Raw genomic sequence first — 24057 nt, forward strand, 5'->3', positions numbered from 1 at the left:
CTGCTGTAGCACTGTCAGCTGCTGCTGCTGTAGCACTGTCAGCTGCTGCTGCTGTAGCACTGTCAGCTGCTGCTGCTGTAGCACTGTCAGCTGCTGCTGCTGTAGCACTGTCAGCTGCTGCTGCTGTAGCACTGTCAGCTGCTGCTGCTGTAGCACTGTCAGCTGCTGCTGCTGCTGCTGTAGCACTGTCAGCTGCTGCTGCTGCTGCTGTATCACTGTCAGCTGCTGCTGCTGCTGCTGCTGTAGCACTGTCAGCTGCTGCTGCTGCTGCTGTAGCACTGTTGTTGGTGTGGCTTATTGAGAATACCAAGAAACAATTAACCCCAGATGGTTAGCCACCCAGGATAACCCAAAAAAGTGTGTCATCGAAGACTGTCTAACTTATTTCCATTGGGGTCCTTAATCTTGTCTCCCAGGATGCAACCCACACCAGTCGACTAACACCCAGGTGAACAGGGAAAAACGCCTGGAACTAGTGCTCATATTGGTGAATTTAAAGCCAGCAAAGGTTGGTTTGAGAGATTTAAGAATCGCTGTTGCTGGATCAGTCAGCTGTTGCTGGATCAGTCAGCTGTTGCTGGACCAGTCAGCTGTTGCTGGACCAGTCAGCTGTTGCTGGATAAGTCAGCTGTTGCTGGACCAGTCAGCTGTTGCTGGACCAGTCAGCTGTTGCTGGATCAGTCAGCTGCTGCTGCACCACGGTCAGCTGCTGTTGCACCATCAGCTGTTTCTGAACATGACTCGTCCCGAACCTGTCCGTCCAGCCTGAGCGCCTGCCTTGCCGTCATTGTTTACAAGCCAGGGTGGCCGGTTGCATGCATACATTCGATACATTTTGTATTCCATTATTTATAGTGCTTGTAACTGCTAAATAAGCCACCATGGGCCCAAAGAAAGCTTCTAGTGCCAACCCTGTGGTAAAAAGGGTGATAAATACTATCGTACCACAGTCAGCTGCTGCTGCACCACAGCTGCTGCTGCACCACAGCTACAGCTGCACCATGGTCAGCTGCACCACAGCTGCTGTTGTTGCTGCACCACCATCTGCTGTATTACTCGAAGATGTGGAGAGAGTGTTGTTGGTGTGGCTTAACGTGAAACAATTACCGAGAAACAATTAACCCGGAGGGTTAGCCACCCAGGATAACCTAAGAAAGTCAGTGCATCATCGAGGACTGTCTAACTTATTTCCATTGGGGTCCTCAATCTTGTCTCCCAGGATGTAACCCACACCATTCGACTAACACCCAAGTGAACAGGGAAAAATGCCTGGAACTAGTGCTCATATTGGTGAATTTAAAGCCAGCAAAGGTTGGTTTGAGAGATTTAAGAATCGTAGTGACATACACAGTGTGATAAGGCCTGTTCTGGAAGAAAATGCCAAACAGGACCTACAGTACTCAGGAGGAAAAGGCACTCCCAGGACACAGTGTCTCATCAGTCATTCCTGCATCTTCAATAAAGGTAAGTGTCATTTATTCTTCATTTAGTAGAGTAGTAGATGCACAATATATATTGTGCATGTACTGCTCTACTATTGTGCATGTATCCTTCTCTTTGTGTGTAGGAAAATGTATATTTCATGTGGTAAAATTTTTTTTTCATACTTTTGGGTGTCTTGCACGGATTAATTTGATTTCCATTATTTCTTATGGGGAAAATTCATTCGCATAACGATAATTTCGCATAAAAATGAGCTCTCATGCACGGATTAATATCGTTATGCGGGGGTCCACTGTACATTTTTTTTTTTCAACAAACAGGCAGTATCCCACTGAGGCAGGGTGGCCCAAAAAGAAAAAGAAAAGTTTCTCTTTTCAAATTTAGTAATTTATACAGGAGAAGGGGTTACTAGCCTCTTGCTTCCGGCATTTTAGTCGCCTCTTACAACACGCATGACTTACGAAGGAAGAATTCTGTTCCACTTCCCCATGGAGATAAGAGGAAAGAAACAAGAACAAGAACTAGAAAGAAAATAGCAGAAAACCCAGAGGGGTGTGTATATATATGCTTGTACATGTATGTGTAGTGCAGCCTAAGTGTAAGTAGAAGTAGCAAGACGTACCTGAAATCTTGCATGTTTATGAGACAGAAAAAAGGACACCAGCAATCCTACCATCATGTAAAACAATTACAGGCTTTCGTTTTACACTCACTGGGCGGTTGCTGTCTACCAACCTACTACCTAGGTTTTTATATATACATCTTTCTTTCAACACACCGGCCATGTCCCACCAAGGCAGGGTGGCGCAAAAAGAAAAACAAAAGTTTCTCTTTTAAATTTAGTAATTTATACGGGAGAAGGGGTTACTAGCCCCTTGCTCCCGGCATTTTAGTCGCCTCTTACAACACGCATGGCTTACGGAGGAAGAATTCTGTTCCACTTCCCCATGGAGATAAGAGGAAATAAACATGAGCAAGAACTGGAAAGAAAATAGAAGAATACCCAGAGGGGTGTGTATATATATGCTTGTACATGTATGTGTAGTGTGACCTAAGTGTAAGTAGAAGTAGCAAGACATACCTGAAATCTTGCATGTTTATGAGACAGACAAAAGACACCAGCAATCCTACCATCATGTAAAACAATTACAGGTTTTCGTTGTACACTCACTAGGCAGGACGGTAGTACCTCCCTGGGTGGTTGCTGTCTACCAACCTACTACCTAGGTTTTTATATATACTTTTTTTTTTTCAACAAACCGGCCGTATCCCACTGAGGCAGGGTGGCCCAAAAAGAAAAACAAAAGTTTCTCTTTTTTAAATTTAGTAATTTATACAGGAGAAGGGGTTACTAGCCCCTTGCTCCCGGCATTTTAGTCGCCTCTTACAACACGCATGGCTTACGGAGGAAGAATTCTGTTCCACTTCCCCATGGAGATAAGAGGAATTAAACAAGAACTAGAAAGAAAATAGCAGAAAACCCAGAGGGGTATGTGTGTATATATACGCTTTTACATGTATGTGTAGTGTGACCTAAGTGTAAGTAGAAGTAGCAAGACATACCTGAAATCTTGCATGTTTATGAGACAGAAAAAAGGACACCAGCAATCCTACCATCATGTAAAACAATTACAGGCTTTCGTTTTACACTCACTTGGCAGGACGGTAGTACCTCCCTGGGTTGTTGCTGTCTACCAACCTACTACCTAGGTTTTTATATATACATACTCTGATAATTATACTTATGTGTACCTGTACCTCAGTAAACTTACACACTGTGCTGGCATGCAGATACACGTTAATATCACTAAGAGTGTCTTATTAGTCTTGAAGATGCCATAATAATAATAATCATGCTGAGGCGCATTAAACGTCATATTATACATTAATATAGACATTTTGATTAATCCATCTTTGATATTTTTTTCAAAATTATATAACAAACATGCTACGTAACATATAAACATGATAAATACACCCACAGTGGAATAAATTAACATTAATATGAGATGTTTTTCCAGTCATCTTTTTGGAGTGTCGGAAAGAATAACGCTTTCTCTAGTTCAACTCCAAAGAAAATGTGTACATAATGGTATTACTGGGGGTAACTGTAAAACATTATTCCTTTCGTATACCTGCACTCATTGTGTCATTCCTTCTAGAAATGGTGTCTTACATGAGAATGGGAATGTTGCTCTTTATTTATTCTACTTTACCAATGTGGGGATAACTTGTAAACAATGTAAGGTGTTTACATTATGGTATAAGATTCACATTATTATTATAATCAAAAGGAAGCACTATACCTACCAGGGATAAGATTCACAGAGATGGGAATGAATGTGTATGAACCAAAGGCAGACACGTACGTCTGTTTACATTTTCGGCATCTCTGTCCTCTCATTTACTCATTCTCTCTCTCTTGTTTATTCGTTTTTATATCGTTTACTCGCCTCTCGCCCTACATTAAGACTACAAATATTTTAAAGTAAGTAATGAGTGTACTGTATATGCATTTTATTGCTCTAGGGCGCTTTAAATGTCGTATATTACATGTGGGTGTGTTGGCCAGGAGGGCTACCATACCTACTACACCTGACTTCCTGCAATAAATGCTACTCACCTCTCTCCCTACATTAAGACTACAAATATTTTGAGGTAAGTAATGGGTGTACTCTGTGTGTATTTTACTTTTTATTGATTTTAATGCCTAGTTCTATTGCTGACTTAATATATGTTAGTGTAAACTTGTTATCTGGCATTTATATGCATTTAAAAGTGGAAAAATGGTGTTCTGTTTTCCAGCGATGTTCGCTTTCTGGCGGTAGCCTGGAGCCTAACCTGCTGTATAAGTGGGGCCCTACTATACATAGTATGACCTTTTCAAAGAAAACGGAATGTGTATAAAAAGTAAACTCTTGCTATTACGGACCTCACTATAACAGACCTTTAACCATTTCGCTGTCAAGATGCCTGCTGACAAACTTGCTTTCAGTGTCGAAGAATTTAAAAAAAAAATATTATTTTTTTCTCATGAAATGATAATCTTTTCCCGATGGTAATGACACCAAAAGTACGAAATTTAATGGAAAACTTAGGGAATTATGCTCTCATGAAGTTAGTGGTCTCAGCGATTTCACCCACTTTGAGCCCTATTTTTCACCAATTCCATTGTCACAGCTATTTTGCTAGAACTCCATTTGTTCTATCAACTGAGTACAAGAAACCGCCCATTTACTGATTTGAACCACCCAATGAAGTGGTCAGAAAATGGCAATTTGGCCAATTTCACACAAATTTTAAAAGAGGCCAATTTCAAAAGCACTAAAATAACAGCACTAAAATAACATTTCCTCAGTTCATTAGTCACATCTCCAGGCTCCTCTTACATTACTCTTGCTTTCCATTTTGAATTTTTATTTACACAAAAAGTAGAAGATTTGCTGTTATGCAGACTACTGCATTATTGTAATAACTGTATAAATGATGTCAACCCATCCATGACTGTGTGTTAGAATGGCCAGGTAGACACGTATTGGACGGTGACGTCATTTGTTTACTCTTGAACATTGGCAAGACTCATACATTTCCACTACTTTGAGCTCAATTTCAAGGTACTTTTCAATGTAAAACCATTCAAAATCATCTCTATTTCTGTAATATATCTTCCATTCTATCAAATGATACCAAGAAAATGAGAATATAACCATCAATACCATACAAAAATACACCTCAAAGTTGGCATTTTAAACCAAAAACACGGTCGGATTTTTTTTTCTCATTTTGCACTGCGTGCTGCGGGATATCTTTTATACTGACCACACAAACCCATTCTCTCACATGTATGTCTATCAGCTTTTTCCTGCTAGATTTGAAGCTGCTAGAATTTTGGTGTATTAATATGGCACCAACACTGGCGGCTGTACTATTATGACAATGACAGTGAAAGGGTTAAAATAACTGGCAAAATCCACTCAGTAAATTGTAATTTTAGCTCCATTATTTTTACTGTTTATATCAGTATAATTAAATAGTCTTTATAGTGCTATAATAAGTATGCAGGAGATTACATAAGTGCATTTTTTTGGGGGGGTTTTGTTAATTTTTAACATTAGTCTGATTTTCTGGACACAGGGACAGTCGCCTCTTTTAGCCCCTTATATCCATGGTTGACTGTAAAGCTGAATTATATTATTGTGTTTTCTGTACCTTATATATGATATCTTCTACATCTGTGCTGAGCTTTAAGAAAAATATCTAGATTTTTTTACCTAGAATTATCTTCAGTTACAAATTATACAGTGTGCATATTATAAGTGACAGTTACTTGTGTGAAGGTGTGGTAGTGTTATAAGTAACATCAAGTAGCAGTTACTGTGTTCAGATCTGGTAGTATTATAAATAATAAAGCAGCAGTTACTGTGTGAAGGCCTGGTAGTATTATAAATAACAAAGTAGCATTTACTGTGTACAGGTCTGATAGTATTGTAAGTAACATCAAGTAGCAGTTACTGTGGGTGGGTCTGGTAGTATTATAAGTAACATCATTTAACAGTTACTACAGTAGTTTCATATTATTTGGAACAGTGATGAAATAAGACATTTATATGGAAAATTAATGTTTATTTGGAAAATATAATGCATTGATATGACAGATAATTGATTTAATAAAAGATATGACTACCCATTGCTTTTATAAGCATTGCTACATGCTTTGGCATAGAATCAACCAATGTTGAACACATTTTGGGAAGTTCTTCATTATAGTACCAGGCCCTAATAATGACAGCAGTTATTGTCTCCACAGATGAACAGTCCTGTTTTGCAATCCTGCATTTGGTTATTGCCCATGGATTCTCAATTGGGTTAAGGTTAGGAGAGTTTCCAGGCCAATTTAGAATGCTTAGCCCACTCTCTTCAAAGAATGTCAGCATTTTTCTGAAAGTGTGGCATGGAGCAAGATCCTCCTCTAAAATGACTTCTCCATCAAGAATGTTTCTATCCACAATGAGCAGCAAATGAGTTGCCAGGATTGCCTTATATTTATCACTGTTCATTGTTCCCTCAACCATAACAAGTTGTCCAGGGACTTTAGCAGTAAAACTATCCCAAAACATCTTCTTAGGTGGGTGTTTTGGTTGAATGTGTCCATTCCAAAGCTGTTCACTTTTGCTCTCTCTCACTGCCTCTGATCTCTACCCGTTTACTTCGGAATGTGCCACATTTGAGAATATAACTTTTCTTTATTCATCTGTCATCCATCCCTCATGATCGAGTGCCCACCGTGGCCATTTTTTCTTCATAGCAACAATCAATAATTCCTCCTTTACTGGCTTTCTGGCAGTTCTACCAACTTCAAGGAGCCTTGATCCATCAGTTGAAAAATCAACATACTGTATATGCCAACTGAAGCCAAATCTGCTGTGGATCTTTGCTGGTTTTCCTGAGATCCTTCACACTATTTCTAATGATAGCCTTGTATTCATGAGGCGTTGTCTTGCGTTTTCTTAAACATCTTCCTCGATACAGCTGTCCACAATCACCAGTGTCATTATCTCTCTTCAGAATCCGACCAACAATTGACTTTGCTGGGATCAAAATTTTTTCATGCTTCCTAGGTGTAACATCCATCATGAATTTCAGCAGTAATCATGAAATGAAGGGAAGAATTTGGTGAAACCATATTCAGTCACGGAGCACACTTGCAGGAATAGCCTTATAGAACAACAGCTGTTGTAGCACTGCTGAGAGTCACAGGGGTAACACCACAGGTGGATGGTTGCCAGAAGTTGGTAACAAACTCTTCTTAAGCTGGAGACTAAGATGTTATGAGATAATCACAAAATTTACTCCTGTTCCAATTAATTTGCACACTACTCTTATGTGTAGGTTTGGTAGTACTATAAGTAACATCAAGTAACAGTTACTTGTTTGCAAGTAAGTACAGTGGACCCCCGGTTTGCGATATTAATCCGTTCCTGAGAGCTCATCGTAAACCAAAATTATTGAAAAGCGAATCAATTTTCCCCATAAGAAATAATGGAAATCAAATTAATCCGTGCAAGACACCCAAAAGTATGAAAAAAAAATTTTGCCACATGAAATATTAAGTTTAATGCACACAAACTGAAGAAGACATGCACAGTTTGTAGTACTCTACTAACAATAGAATACATGACACTTATCTTTAATGAAGATCTGGTGATGAATGATGGGATGGGAGGAGGGGAGAGTGTCGAACTTATTGTTTAGAAGGGGAATCCCCTTCCATTAGGACTTGAGGTAGCAAGTCCTTTTCCGGGGTTACTTCCCTTCTTCTTTTAATGCCACTAGGACCAGCTTGAGAGTCACTGGACTTTTGTCACACAACATATCTGTCCATAGAGGCCTGTACCTCTTGTTCCTTTATGACTTTCCTAAATTGGTTCACAACATTGTCATTGTACAGGTTGCCAACACGGCTTGCAGTAGCTGTGTCAGGGTGATTTTCATCAAAAAAGGTTTGTACTTCAAGCCACTTTGCACACATTTCCTTAATCTTTGAAGTAGGCAACTTCTTCAATTTCTCTATCCCCTCCTCCGAAGCAGTTTCCTCAGGTTTGGCCTCTTGCTGTTGAAGATGATCTAGCAGCTCATCAGTGGTTAGTTTGTCATTGTCCTCCTCCACCAACTCTTCCACATCCTCCCCACTAACCTCCAACCCCAAGGACTTCCCCAATGCCACAATGGATTCCTCAACTGGCATAGGATTCCCACGGTTAGCCTCAAACCCTTCAAAATCCCTTTTGTCTACACATTCTGGCCACAGTTTTTTTCCGAGCAGAGTTCAAGGTCCTCTTAGTCACTCCCTCCAAAGCCTTACCTATAAGGTTTACACAATTGAGGATATTAGAGTGATCCTTCTAAAACTCTTTTAGAGTCAGTAGAGTGTCTGTGGTCACTTCAAAGCATCTTTCAAACATAGCTTTTGTGTACAGTTTCTTGAAGTTGGAAATGACCTGCTGGTCCATGGGCTGCAGGAGAGGAGTGGTATTAGGAGGCAAAAACTTGACCTTAATGAAGCTCATGTCCCCAGAAAGTCGCTCTGCCAAGTCTGTAGGATGACCAGGGGCATTGTCTAATACCAGGAGGCACTTAAGGTCTAATTTCTTTTCAATCAGGTAATTTTTCACAGTGGAGGCAAATGCATGGTGTAACCAGTCATAGAAAAAGTCCCTAGTGACCCATGCCTTACTGTTTGCCCTCCACAACACACACAAATTAGCCTTGAGGATATTCTTTTGCTTGAATGCTCTGGGAGTTTCTGAGTGATACACCAATAAAGGCTTCACTTTGCAATCACCACTAGCATTGGCACACATCAGAAGATTAAGCCTGTCTTTCATAGGCTTATGTCCTGGGAGTGCCTTTTCCTCCTGAGTAATGTAGGTCCTGCTTGGCAATTTCTTCCAAAACAGGCCTGTTTCGTCGCAATTAAACACTTGTTCAGGTTTCAAGTCTTCACTGTCTATGTTATCCTTGAATTCCTTCACATATTTTTCAGCTGCTTTTTGGTCCGATCTGGCAGCCTCACCATGCCTAATCACACTATGTATGCCACTACGATTCTTAAATCTTTCAAACCAACCTTTGCTGGCCTTAAATTCACTCACATCACCACTAGTTGCAGGCAATTTCTTTACCAAATTGTCATGCAGCTGCCTAGCCTTTTCACAAATGATCGCTTGAGAGATGCTATCTCCTGCTATCTGTTTTTCATATATCCACACCAATAACAGTCTCTCAACATCTTCTAACACTTGCGGTCGCTGTTTCGTAATCACAGTTGCACCTTTTGCAACAACAGCTTCCTTGATTGTCGTTTTCCTGGTCACTATAGTAGAGATGGCTGATTGGGGTTTTGTATACAACCTGGTCAGCTCCGACACACGCACTCCACTTTCGTACTTTGCAATTATCTCTTTCTTCATTTCAATAGTCATTAGCTCCCTTTCTCTCCAAGGATTGGCACTAGAAGCTTTCTTGGGGCCCATGGTGACTTATTTTGCAGAAACAAGCACCAAAAACACTGTGATAATATGGAATGTATCCTTAGATGCGAGCACACTGGCTGGCTTGTAAACACTGGCACACACGGGGCAGTTCAGGCCACACATGTACACGTCTCGGACGAATCGCGTATACCTGGTTTTTAACGGGAACAGAGGCAAAATTTTTGCATTAAAATGTATCGAATACTGGATTTATCGGATACCGATGGGATCGCGAACCGGGGGTCCACTGTAATAACAAGTAGCAGTTACTTTATGAAACACTAATCATATAAGTGAGGGTCAGCTGTAAGAAAGAATCACCAATGAGAAAGTAGAATGAATGGATGGAACAGAAACAATTGACAAATGTATAGAACTATAATAAAACCTCTCATTAACCCTTTGAGGGTCGACACCTCTGTTTGCAAACTTGTTCCCAGGGACAAAGAATTTTCCAAAAAAAAAAAAAAGCTTATGAAATGATAGAGAATCTCTTTCTGAAGGTAATGAAACCAAAAGCACGAAATTTGATGAAAAGCTTACAGAATTACGCTCTTGCAAGGTTAGTGGTCTTGGCAATATTTACGCATCAGCAGCTTCATTCACTTTGAGCCCTATTTTGGGCCAGTTCCATTGTTTGAGTCTACCAGACTGCTAGAACTCCTTTTATTCTATTGATTCAGTACAAGAAACTGCCTATTTACCTATTTCAACTACCCAATAAAGTGATCAGAAATTACTAATTTGGCCAATTTCACACAAAATTCAAGAAAGGCCAAATTCAAAATAGGTTCCATAATAAGCAATGCAGACATTCCAGACACCAAAATAACATTTTCTCTGTTCATTAGTCATGCCTCCAGGCCCCCTTATGCTTGTTTTTCATTTTGAATTTTTATTCACACACACACACACACACACACACACACACACACACACACACACACACACACACACACACACACACACACACACACACACACACACACACACACAAAAAAAAAAAAAAAAAAAAAAATAGAAGATTTACTGTTAATCAGAGATTGAACAAATGGTTATAACTATGACCATAATTTTTAAAGGGATGGACCAGTAAGCCAGCAGAAGACCTTGGTCAGATGATCAAAAGCTCCAACGGCAGTTCGTCATCTGATTCAGACCCACATCAGGAAACACTTGTCCTGTTTCCTGATGAACCTTACTTAACCTAACCTGTTATTCAGGCTACTGCATAATTGTAGGAATTGTATAACTAATAATAGCACATTTGTGAACACACATTAGACCCACCAGTTGATGTGTATTGGCTGCGTAATGTGATTTGTTTACTCTTGAACATCGGCAAAAATTGAGCATTTCTGCTACTTTTAGTCAATAAACCATTCAAAATCATCTCTATTTCTGTAATATATCTTACATTCTGTCAAATGATACCAAGAAAATGAGAATACAACCATAAATACCACATGAAAATTCACCACAAAGCTCCTCCTCCTCCTCCTCCTCCTCCTCCTCCTTTTCCTCCTCCTCCTCCTCCTTTTCCTCCTCCTCCTCCTCCTTTTCCTCCTCCTTTTCCTCCTCCTCCTCCTCCTTTTCCTCTTCCTCCTCCTCCTTTTCCTCCTCCTCGTCGTCGTCGTCGTCGTCGTCGTCGTCGTCGTCGTCGTCGTCGTCATCGTCATCGCCATCGCCATCATCATCACCGCCGCTTTTGGTCTCAAACTCCTCGAAATCATAAAATTTATCTTCACTGACACTTCCATCTGTGTTAGAGCATCACTTGGGAAAAGAAGAGTCCCAGATTTGCTGGGGAGTCGCATATTTCTTAATGCTAAGCATGCTGAAAAAGGACGAATGAAATGGCATTCCCACAATGCACCACTGGCTCCCCGATTTTTTTTATATGGTGCACACTGACCATGGAGACCCATTCTCTCGCATGTGGGCCTACCAGCTTTCTCCTGCTTGATTTGAAGCCGCTAGACGTAAACAGTCAAAGGGTTAAAGGAACAGCGACAAAGGTCCAGTGACTCTCAAGCTGGTCCTAGTGGCATTAAAAGAAGAAGGGAAATAACCCCGGAAAAGGACTTGCTTCCTCAAGTCCTAATGGAAGAGGATTCCCCTTCTAAACAGTAACAACTTTGACACTCTCCCCTCCTCCCATCCCATCAATCATCACCAGATCTTCATTAAAGGTAAGTGTCAATTATTCTATTGTTATTGTTGTTATTGTAATTATTCTATTGCATTAAACTTAATATTTCATGTGGTAAAATTTTTTTTTTCATACTTTTGGGTGTCTTGCACGGATTAATTTGATTTCCATTATTTCTTATGGGGAAAATTAATTCGACTTTCGATATTTTCGACATTCGATAGCTCTCAGGAACGGATTAGTATCGAATGTCGAGGGTCCACTGTATAAAATTATTATACAGTACAGTACTGAACTATTGTACTACAGGTTACAATACCTGTATTCCTGGTTTCTGGGTGTCATATGCATCAGCAGACCAAGTCTACTACTACAGGTGACAACTGGACAATCACGAAACATTTCATAATTCGGGTATTGTTGACAATAGCATTATTGTAGACCCCCTACCACCCATTAGTCTGTTAGTGAGAGAGGTTTCACTGTATTAAATACCTAATGAAGAAATCAGTCATTGATCAACAGGATCACATTTACAAATATAATTTACATCATTAGATATAGACCTATTTTTGACGTACTGAATATACTTGAAGTGGTACATTTGTCATGGCAGAGGTAAATGATAATGGGGGCCTCTAATTAGACTGTGTATAGAAAGAAGTTTGGTAATATGTAATACATATTTTAAGAAAAGGAAAAAGATAAGTGTACATGAGATATGAATAGGCATAATAATAATAGCAGTGTGTTAGACTATGTATCAGTAGATAAAATGCTGATGAGTTAACTTGGGTATGTGCATGTATTTAGATATATCATATTTTTAGTGGTAGCTACAGTGAGAGTAAGAGGTATACAAAGTATGAGTAGAATATCATCAGTGGATAAGAGAGAAGTGAAAGTATAAATTAAAAGAGAAGGAAACACTTTAACCATCACTCCTTCATTGTCTTGCCAGAGGTGCACCAACATTACAGCTCAGATTCCCTTCCAAACTTCAGTATCCCTAACTCTCCTTCAGAGTGCAAGCACTGTACTTCCCACCTCTAGGTTAACCAGTTTCCCTGAATCCCTTCACAAATGTTACTTTGCTCATGTTTCAACAGCACATCAAGTCATAAAAGCCACTTGCCTCCACCTCTTTCTAACACACTTACACACGCCTGTTGGATATTCAAACTTCTTGTGTACAAAACCTCCTCTTCCCTCTCCCTGCAACCTTTCCTATGCCAACCCCTCCCCTCATTCCCTTTACTATAGATTTATACACCCCCAGATCTAATATTTTGCTTAATCCTTTGTCACTTCAGTAACCCCTCCTGAGTCCTCTGGATAATAGTTTTAGTAACCCTTCACTTCCTAATTTCCAAACTACTAATTCTGTATATAATGAATAATCAGGAAATGAATAGGGTAATTGAAGCTGGTGGTGGCAGGTCCAGTGCTTAACACCACATCCTGCCCTCAGTCATGGCATCTCCACTTCCTCCGATGTTGAAGACATTGTGCATTAATTTTTTTTAACCCATCAATTATTTCCTGCAAAGGCAGGTTGGTCCAAATGAATATTTTTCATTCTTGTGTTTAAGTTTAACCCTTTCAGGGTCCGTCCCGTAGATCTACGGCTTTACTTTTAGGGTCCAAACCGTAGATCTATGCCAAAATTCTAGCGCCGTCAAATTTAGCATGAGAAGGCTGGTAGGCCTACATCTAAGAGAATGGGTCTGGGTGGTCAGTGTGCACACCATAGAAAAAATCTGGACGCCCACATGGCATTGTGGGAACGCCGGCAAAGTAGCTTTGTTCATAGTGCCTGGCGGCAAGATGCTCTCACTCCCCACTCACTCTCCGGGCGAATTCTGACTCTCCTCTTCACAACTTACAGTTCTAAGACTGATGGAAGTGGAGCTGAAGACGAATTCTATGGTTTTGAACCATATGGTACCATTGTGTCATATGGTACAATGGTACCATATGGTACAATGGTGCCATGTCATACAATGGTATCATATGGTACAATGGTATATGGTACCATATGGTACAATGTATGTATAGTACATTGTACCATATAGTACATTGTACCATATAATACATTGTACCATATGGTACAGGGTACAGGGACCCTAATGGAAATAAATCTGTCTGACTTTTTTGGGTTATCCTAGGTTCTCCAAACATATGCTGCTAAGTATTATATTCGATGTAACTTTATTTGTGTATAACTAAATAAACTTACTTATGATGCCACATGCACTTGAGTAAGTTTATTCAGGTGTACAGAAATACAATTACATAGATTATCATACATAGTAGCATATGTATAAAATCCTAGAATAACGCAAAAAAGTCAGGGTGACTTATTTCTATAGTTATCCCTGTATCTGTACCATATGGTACCCTGTACCATATGGCACCCTGTACCATATGGTACCCTGTACCATATGATACCCTGCACCATATGGTACCCTGCACCATATGGTACCCTGCACCATATGGTACCCTGCACCATATGGTACCCTGTACCATATGGTACCCTGTACCATATGGTACCCTGTACCATATGGTACCTTGTACCATATGGTACCCTGCACCATATGTTATCCTGTACTGCATGGTACCCTTTACCATATAGTACAATGTACCATATGGTACCCTGTAACATATACCATGTACCATATGGTCAATAGGTGTTGGTGGCATGAGACACCAGCCAAGACTGAGTGAGTGGCGACACAAGCTAGCTAATGACTCCGCAGTTCCCGAGACAAAGTGCTTTGTCATCCACCTCAAGGAACACGTAAAGTTCCTGTACACTTGTAAATATATAATAGAACATTACTAATATACAACATTTTTGCATATTTTTGTTGTAAACAACTATTGTAACCAAAATAATAATGAAAATATTAGTGTGTTGAATACAACAGTACCATATGGTACAATGAACCATATGGTATCATTGTACTGTATGGTACAATGTACCATATGGTACCGTTGCATCATATGGTACCATATGGTACCATTACACCATATGGTACCATAAAGTACCATTGCACCATATGGTACCATTGTATCATATGGTACCATTGTACCAAATGGTGCCATTCTACCATGTGGTACCATTGTATCATATGGTACCATTGTATCATGTGCCATTGTGCCATATTGTACCATATGGTACCATTGTATCATATGCTATTGTACCATATGGTACCATTGCACCCTATGGTACCATTGCACCCTATGGCACCATTGTACCATATAGTACTGTATGGTACCATTGTACCAAATGGTGCCATTCTACCATGTGGTACCATTGTATCATATGGTACCATTGTATCATGTGCCATTGTACCATATTGTACCATATGGCACCATTGTACCATATGGTACCGTTGTATTCAACACAACCGCACTAATATTTTCATCATTTTGTTTACAATAAACTTGTAAACAAGTTTTGTAAGCAATATAATGATAAACAAATTAGTGCAGTTATTGTGTTGAATACAATGAGTGTACACTTATACAATATACATTATATTGGTCTCACAGGCCACAAATGTTATTAGAAAAAGAAAAAAATTAGAAAAGAAAAGAAAAAAGTATAAAAAAAACATAAAATAAAAAAATGGGATTTTGCGGAAGTCACTAATGTTGCCGCCACCCGGTCATTTTGGGTCAACTTCCCACCGCTGTATCTCGGTAAGTACTGACCAGAAAAAACTTTTTTTTTGTCTTATTACCTTCACAAAAATATACTCTTTAATTCTGTAAGAAAAAATAATTTTTTTTTTTTTTTCAAAATTTCTTGGACACTGGAGCACCACTTCAGATTTTGGCCTTGGACCCTGAAGGGGTTAAGGATTGGAATAACTTTGCTCTTTGTAGTTTAGATGTTATTCATGACGTACATCTTAATGTGTTTTAATCTGCTTTTTTCTATGGGGTGGAAAAGAAAAAAAAAAGAAAATGAAGGAACAGAGAGAGAGAACAGAGATCAGGTGGAAAGGAGGGAGATGACAGTAGAAGAGGTGTCTAGCTAACCGTGACACCTACACTCACTCACTCACCTTTTTTTTTTTTTTTTTTTTTTACACAGGTTAAGGATCCCTAGCTTTATTGACAAGCTATTTACAGGTTAAGGATTCCTAACTTTATTGGCAAGCTAAGAGCTGTTACCTACATCAGCTCATTTGAAAGCATTTTTATTGTTATGAGACATACAAGTAGGGAACAGGATGAAGTTGGAGCCATCTGTTGGCCAGCATTTTCATTTGATCAACTGACTTTATCTCGTTGACATCATTATGCTGTACGAATGTGTTCCATACTCGAGTCATCCTGGGTATATAGGATCTCAGATGGAATGAAGTTCTGGAGAAGGGTACAGCCAGAGTGAAGTTGCTGCTTTCTGCCCGTCTTGTGGCATAAAAGCTTGTTTCACGCTGTCCTCGAAGTGGATCCAAGTGTGGTACTTTGACAATATTGGCCTTGTACATAACAGTAAGGCCACCCACATCCCTCCTATGTTGAAGGCTCTGCTGAAATGATAGATCTATCCAGGATGGGTCCAGGCAAGAGATGAGACATCTTGCTCTGTTCTCTACTCCATCAAGCAGTCGCAGATGAGAGGGGGGCAGGCAAACCAAGAAAGTGGAGTATACTCAAGGTGTGAGCGTACTTGTGCCTCGTACAGAATCTTGCAACCCCTACTGTCAAGTAGATGCGAGATACAGCGAAGTGCTGTAAGCGAAGGGCTGGCCAATTACCTCTTTCCCATAGCCAGGTTGTGCGTGTGGACTCCTCACCTCGTTCTGTTGGGATCTTAAGTGTCATAAAAACAGCCTTGTGGTCAGACGATCCAACGTAGCCAAGGGGTTGACAAGTGACTCTGCCTTCTGCCAGATCACTCACTACTGGGTCAAGGGAGGAGCCAGAGATGTGAGTAGGGAAATCAACAAAGTTTCTCATGTCAAATACTGCAAGAAGGTCATCAAAGTCCCTCTGTATAAGGTGTTGGTTGAGGTCACCAACAATTATGATATGTTGACAGTTGTGTTGTAGCAGAAGGGAGTCAATATTTTCCATTAGGAAGTTGATGGGGTCTGCATGTTGCCGCTGAGGTCTGTACATTGCACATGCTAGTACAGAGGTACTAGTGTTTATGCATAGCTTGAAGAACATCATTTCAAGATGAGTAGGGGTGGCAACATCAATGTGCTGGGCATGAACACTTTTAGAGAAGCACACAGCAACACCTCCTCCTTGCCCTTGCCTGTCTCTTCTCATCCATGAGGTGTAGCCAGCAATTCTTGCAAAATTTTCTGGAGTCCTGTCATCCAAAAATGTTTCAACAACAGCTATCATGTCAGGACGCCGAGTGTTCACAAAGCTATGTGTGAGCTGTCCAACATTAGTAATGAAACCTCTAATGTTGGCCGACAGGATGCTGATAGACTGGCTCCTCATGATGTGGTCAGCTTGTGGTGGGTGTGTAGGGCATGTAAGGTGCCTGCCCCTGAGAGAGGTAGGGTGCTGAGGCAGCTGCAGGGATGTTGGTATGTGGTCTTGTATAAGGCACAGTACCACCTGCTGGGCTGAGATAGGAGTGGTTGAGTGGGTGACGTGTGAGAGTGTTCATCAATTCGGAGATCCTGCTGGTTTGTTTTGAGAACAGGTCTCTAAACAGGTGGTCCGGTCTGTCAAGTTCCTTTTTCTTCCGACACTGGTCCTCCTCTCTCTCTCTCTCTCTCTCTCTCTCTCTCTCTCTCTCTCTCTCTCTCTCTCTCTCTCTCTTTACCTCTCTCTTTACCTCTTCCTTTCCCTCCCTCTCTCTTTACCTCCCTCTCTCTTTACCTCCCTCTCTCTTTACCTCCCTCTCTCTTTACCTCCCTTTCTCTTTACCTCCCTTTCTCTTTACCTCCCTCTCTTTCCCTCCCTCTCTCCTCCTCCCTTTCCTCCCTCCCTCCTCCCTCTCCCTTCCTCCTCTCCTCCCTCCCTCTCCCTCCCTCCCTCCCCTCCTCTCCCCTCCTCCCTCCTCCTCTCTCTCCTCCCCTCCTCTCCCTCCTCTCCCCTCCCTCCCTCCCCTCCTCCTCCCTCCTCCCCTCCCCTCCCCTCCCTCCTCTCCCTCCCCTTCCCCTCTCTCTCTCTCTCTCTCTCTCTCTCCTCTCTCTCCCTCTGTCTCCCTCTGTCTCCCTCTCTCTTTCTCTCTCTCTCTCTCTCTCTCTCTCTCTCTCTCTCTCTCTCTCTCTCTCTCTCTCTCTCTCTCTCTCTCTCTCTCTACACAGGGTTTGACAAGGTTAAGGATCCCTAGATTTATTGACAAGCTATTTACAGGTTAAGGATTCCTAACTTTATTGGCAAGCTAAGAGTTGTTACCTACATCAGCTCATTTGAAAGCATTTTTATTGTTATGAGACATACAAGTAGGGAACAGGATGAAGTTGGAGCCATCTGTGGGCCAGCATTTTCATTTGATCAACTGATTTTATCTCGTTGACATCATTATGCTGTACGAATGTGTTCCATACTCGAGTCATCCTGGGTTTGTATGATCTCAGATGGAGTGATGTTCTGGAGAAGGGTACAGCCAGAGTGAAGTTGCTGCTTTCTGCCCATCTTGTGGCATAAAAGCTTGTTTCACGCTGTCCTCGAAGTGGATCCAAGTGTGATATTTTGACAATATTGGCCTTTTACATAACAGTAAGGCCACCCACATCCCTCCTATGTTGAAGGCTCTGCTGAAATGATAGATCTATCCAGGATGGGTCCAGGCGAGAGATGAGATGTATTGCTCTGTTCTCTACTCTGTCAAGCAGTCGCAGATGAGAGGGGGGGGGCAGGCAAACCAAGAAAGTGGAGCATACTCAAGGTGTGAGCGTACTTGTGCCTCATACAGGATCTTGCAACCCCTGCTGTCAAGCAGATGCGAGATACGGCGAAGTGCTGTAAGCTTCCTGGCTGCCTTGTTTGCAAGATTTACAACATGGTTCTTCATGGCTGCAACAAAATTCTTCTTCTGGAATGCAATCTGTGTGGCAGTAGTTGGAACAAGTAGGCGCCTTACATCTAAGAAGAATTTTGTCCCTTGTGGTATACGCACAAACACTGCAGTAACTACTGGGACAATAGCCAGATAGCGTAGATATTCTTGCTATTTTGCGGTGTGAAGTCATCCCAGAGGAGGCTTGTAGGTTTACAATGAAGTTCACAGGAGAGAGAGGGTGGGTGGTGGTATTGTGGGTGGGGTGGAGTATCGTGGGTGGGGTGGAGTATCGTGGGTGGGGGTGTTTATAGCGGGGTTGGTAGTGAGGGTGGCAGTGGGCCGACGAGCTGGAAGTGTTGCCTTCTCTCTCTCTCTCTCTCTCTCTCTCTCTCTCTCTCTCTCTCTCTCTCTCTCTCTCTCTCTCTCTCTCTCGCTCTCTCTCTCTCTCTCTCTCTCTCTCTCTCTCTCTCTCTCTCTCTCTCTCTCTCTCTCTCTCTCTCTCTCTCTCTCTCTCTCTCTCTTTACACATGGTTTGACAAGGTTAAGGATCCCTAGCTTTATTGACAAGCTATTTACAGGTTAAGGATTCCTAACTTTATTGACAAGCTAAGAGCTGTTACCTACATCAGCTCATTTGAAAGCATTTTTATTGTTATGAGACATACAAGTAGGGAACAGGATGAAGTTGGAGCCATCTGTGGGCCAGCATTTTCATTTGATCAACTGACGTTATCTCGTTGACATCATTATGCTGAACGAATGTGTTCCATACTCGAGTCATCTCTCTCTCTCTCTCTCTCTCTCTCTCTCTCTCTCTCTCTCTCTCTCTCTCTCTCTCTCTCTCTCTCTCTCTCTCTCTCTCTCTCTCTCTCTCAAGGGCATTGAGCACTTCATATATTTGTAGTAACTATCATAAACATTTCCAGTTTTTTCTTCCATTGCATATACTAGCTTAAGTTAATCTCTCTAAATAAGATTCAGATATTTGTTTGAAAAACTTACAATGCATGGGTTAGCAAAACAGTCAGGATGATGTACATATCCATTACCACTGTTTGTGAAGCTCATATAACCCACAACATTTTAGGCAAGTCTTAATTAGCTAACTGATTTTATGAAAGATGTACAATAATCTAAATTTGAAATTATTACAGTAGTAAGATAAATGCACATGTTTATTCAGTTTACAAAATTTTAATGTAAGTGAAACATTAATATAACAGACTGATAAGGTGGAGACAGGTGTCTGTTAATAACAGTTGTCCATTAAATCTGTATGAAGAGATAGTTTTTTCCATGATCATAACAATAACAAACTTCTGGATTTGACAAACTTTGTCCGTTGTTTCTAGCCACAGGTTTTGTCCGTTAATTCTGAAATCCGTTAAACCAAGTTTTGTTAAAGTGATGTTTTACATTTTGTTTATTCTAGAAAGCAGTACAAAACAAAAAAAAAAGTATTAATGTTAATTTTATGTTTAATAAGGCTATGTATTTTACAGTATGGTTCTCCAGGATTGCTGGTATCAGCATATGAAAGACTAAAAAGTGATGATGCTACTGAACAAATGTTGTCATCCCTGAAGTGTGGGAAATCTGGAAGGAACCTCGGTCCAACTTTGAGCACCATCATTGCTAGACTGTATACTAAGCAAACTATACTATAGAATAGATACACACTGACTGCATCAGACTACATTATAAAAGGTACAGTATAAGTGCCTCTCTAACTCCTAGTTGCTAGGCACATTACACATGCTCATTATTGTGCATGTGTGGCCAGACCTAAGGCAGAGTTTTATTTTTCTCAAGGAAATGCCTTTCTCACACTGCAAAAAATACAGAATTGCTAATTAATTGTTAGCATTTTAGTTATTTAAACCATATTCTAAGGTATTATTACAAAACTACTACTTGTAGTGTAAGGAATGGAAGGAGGCAGACACAGAGTGGGCAGCTAGAGGATGGCTTTCTCTAGCACTGAACAGTTCAAATTCTTTTGTTTCCTTGCAGGTTTACAATGCGGTTGACATATTTTAGGGAGTATATTTACATAGAAAAAGAAAAAGAAGAAAACCGTCAAAGTGGGATGTTTGAACGTGCGTGGATGTTGTGTGAATGATAAGAAAGAGATGATTGTGGATGTTATGAATGAGAAGAGGCTGGATGTCCGAGCTTTAACCCTTTCAGGGTTTCCGACGTACTAGTATGGCTTACGCACCAGGGTTATTGACATACTAGTACGCATAAATTCTAGCACCTTCAAATTGAGCAGGAGAGAGCTGATAAGCATACATGTGATAGAATGGGTCTATGTGGTAAGTGTGCGCAGTAGGAAAAAAATCTATGCACCCACATTGTATTGTGGGAGTGGTAATTCAACGCACCTTTGCAGCTAAGCCAAGCTAAGAAATACCTCACTCTCCAGCAGTCTGAATGGTGGGGATAGGCAGTAAAGGAGGGTTGGGAGGCAGTGGCTGGCTGGCTGGCTGGCTGGCTGGCTGGCTGGCTGGCTGGCTGGCTGGCTGGCTGGCTGGCTGGCTGGCTGGCTGGCTGGCTGGCTTCTTCTCTTACTTCTCTACTTCTCTTCTTCTATCTATACTTCTAGGCTAGGCTACTGGCTACTGGTTGGCTGGCTTACTATCTTGGCTTCTTCTTCTTACTTCTTGGCTTCTTGGCTTCTTCTCTTCTACTACTTCTTAGGCTGGCTTCACTTCTTCTTACTTCTTCTTACTTATTCTTCTTCTTCTTCTTCTTATTCTTCTTCTTCTTATTCTTCACTTCTTATTCTTCTTCTTCTTATTCTTACTTCTTCTTCTTCTTACTGGCTTATTCTTAACTTGGCTTATACTTCTTCTTCTTACTTAACTTCACTTCTTACTTCTTCTTCTTCTTACTGGCTTCTGGCTGGCTCTATGGCTACTTTACTGGCTTCTGTTACTTATATTCTTACTTCTTCTTCTTCTTATACTTCTTCTTCTTCTTCTTCATTATTCTTCTACTACTTACTTATACTGTAGCTATTGGCTTATTACTTCATTCTTGGCTACTTCTGGCTTGGCTTCTTCTTACTTCTTGCTCTTGGCTTGGCTTGGCTTACTTCTTCTTGGCTTGGCTGGCTTGGCTGGCTGGCTGGCTGGCTTGCTTCTTCTTCACTACTTCTTCTTCTTCACTACTACTTCTTCTTCACTACTACTTCTTCTTCTTCACTACTACTTCTTCTTCTTCACTACTACTTCTTCTTCACTACTACTTCTTCTTCTTCACTACTACTTCTTCTTCTTCTTCACTGGCTACTAGGCTACTCTGGCTGCTGGCTACTGGCTGGCTTCGGCTAGGCTACTTCTTCACTCTTCACTCTTCTTCACTAGCTAGGCTGGCTGGCTGGCTGGCCTGGCTTGGCTGGCTGGCTGCTAGGCTGGCTTGGCTTGGCTGGCTGGCTGGCTGGCTGGCTGGCTGGCTGGCTGGCTGGCTGGCTGGCTGGCTGGCTGGCTGGCTGGCTGGCTGGCTGGCTGGCTGGCTGGCTGGCTGGCTGGCTGGCTGTACTCGCCTATTTGTGGTTGCAGGGGTCGATTCATAGCTCCTGGCCTACCTCTTCACTGATTGCTACTATGTCCTCTCTCTCCCTGCTCCAAGAGCTTTATCAAACCTTGTCTTAAAACTATGTATGGTTCCTGCCTCCACTACATCACTTTGTAGGCTGTTCCACTGCCTGACAACTCTATGACTGAAGAAATACTTCCTAACATCCCTTTGATTCATCTGAGTCTTCAGCTTCCAATTGTGACCTCTTGTTTCTGTGTCCCATCTCTGGAACAACTCTTCTTTGTCCACCTTGTCTATTCTGCGCAGTATTTTATATGCCATTATCATGTCTCCCCTGACCCTCCTGTCCTCCAGTGTCGTCAGGCTGATTTCCCTTAACCTTTCTTCATAGGACAATCCCCTTAGCTCTGGGACTATTCTTGTTGCAAACCTTTGCTCTTTCTCTAATTTCTTGAAATGCTTGACCAGGTGTGGATTCCAAACTGGTGCTGCATACTCCAGTATGGGCCTGACATAAATGGTGTACAGAGTCTTGAACAGTTCCTTACTGAGGTATCAGAACGCTATCCTTAGGTTTGGCAGACGCCCATACGCTGCAGCGGTTATCTGATTGATGTGCACCTCAGGAGATGTGCTCGGTGTTATACTCACCCCCAGATCTTTTTCCTTGAGTGAGGTTTGCAGACTTTGGCCACCTAGACTATACTGTGTCTGCAGTCTTCTTTGCCTTCCCCAATCTTCTTGACTTTGCATTTGGTAGGGTTAAATTCAAGGAGCCAGTTGTTGGACCAGGCTTGTAGCCTGTCCAGGTCTCTTTGTAGTCCTGCCTGATCCTAGACTGATTTGATTCTCCTCATTAACTTCACATCATCTGCAAACAAGGACACTTCTGAGTCTATCCCTTCCGTTATGTTATTCACGTATACCAAAAACAGCACAGGTCCTAGGACTGACCCCTGTGGAACCCAACTTGTCACAGGCACCTACTCTGACACCTCGTCACGTACCATGACTCGTTTTTGCCTCCCCGTCAGGTATTCTCTGATCCATTGCAGTGCCTTTCCTGTTATGTGTGCCTGATCCTCTAGCTTTTGCAGTAACCTCTTGTGAGGAACTGTGTCAAAGGCCTTCTTGCAGTCCAAGAAATTGCAGTCTATCCACCCCTCTCTCTCTCTCTCTCTTGTCTTGCTTCTGTCACCTTGTCATAAAACTCCAGTAGGTTTGTGACACAGGATTTTCCTTCCCTGAAACTGTGCTGGTTGTCGATTATACACTTGTTTCTTTCCAGGTGCTCCACCACTCTCCTCCTGATGATCTTCTCCATGACTTTGCATACTATACACGTTAGTGACACAGGTTTGTAGTTTAATGCCTCCTGTCTGTCTCCTTTTTTAAAAATTGGGACTTCATTTGCCATCTTCCATACCTCAGGGAGTAGCTCAGTTTCAATGGATGTGGTGAAGATCTTTGTTAGTGGCACACACAGCATCTCGGCTCCCTCTCTAAGGACCCACAGAGAGATGTCTGGTCCCACCGCCTTTGAGGTGTCAAGTTCACATAGCAGCTTCTTTACCTCCTCCTTGGTTATGTGTACCTCATCCAGCACTTGTTGGTGTATCACCCTGTTCTGATTTCCTGGAGTCCTACCAGTTTCCACTGTAAATACTTCTTTAAATCTAGTGTTGAGCTCCTCACATACCTCTTGGTCGTTTCTTGTGAACTCCCCATCATCCTTCCTCAGTCTGATTACCTGGTCCTTGACTGTTGTTTTCCTCCTGATGTGGCTATACAACAGCTTCGGGTCTGACTTGATATTTGATGCTATGTGATTTTCATATTGTCGCTGAGCCTCCCTTCTGATCTGTGCATATTCGTTTCTGGCTCTTCGGCTA

At 41.5% G+C, this 24057-nt stretch overlaps 2 protein-coding genes and 1 long non-coding RNA gene across 5 annotated transcripts in view; 2 read left to right on the top strand and 1 right to left on the bottom strand.

Moving 5' to 3' along the window:
- mus81 (mus81 structure-specific endonuclease subunit) overlaps positions 1-24057 on the top strand; it is a 355921-nt gene that overhangs the window by 300207 nt on the left and 31657 nt on the right. For both annotated transcript variants that reach the window (XM_070083779.1, XM_070083780.1), the window contains one exon: positions 20122-20326. In XM_070083779.1, coding sequence (XP_069939880.1) covers positions 20122-20286 — 165 coding nt within the window. In that variant the 3' untranslated portion in view covers positions 20287-20326. The remainder of the gene's footprint in view (positions 1-20121; positions 20327-24057) is intronic.
- The window catches only part of LOC138852519 (uncharacterized), a 389852-nt gene that overhangs the window by 272376 nt on the left and 93419 nt on the right, over positions 1-24057 (bottom strand). The gene's annotated exons all lie outside the window — the stretch shown is intronic.
- The window catches only part of LOC128688062 (intraflagellar transport protein 74 homolog), a 694157-nt gene that overhangs the window by 167891 nt on the left and 502209 nt on the right, over positions 1-24057 (top strand). The gene's annotated exons all lie outside the window — the stretch shown is intronic.

Source organism: Cherax quadricarinatus, chromosome 10 (assembly GCF_038502225.1).
Source record: "Cherax quadricarinatus isolate ZL_2023a chromosome 10, ASM3850222v1, whole genome shotgun sequence".
NCBI lineage: Eukaryota > Metazoa > Arthropoda > Malacostraca > Decapoda > Parastacidae > Cherax > Cherax quadricarinatus.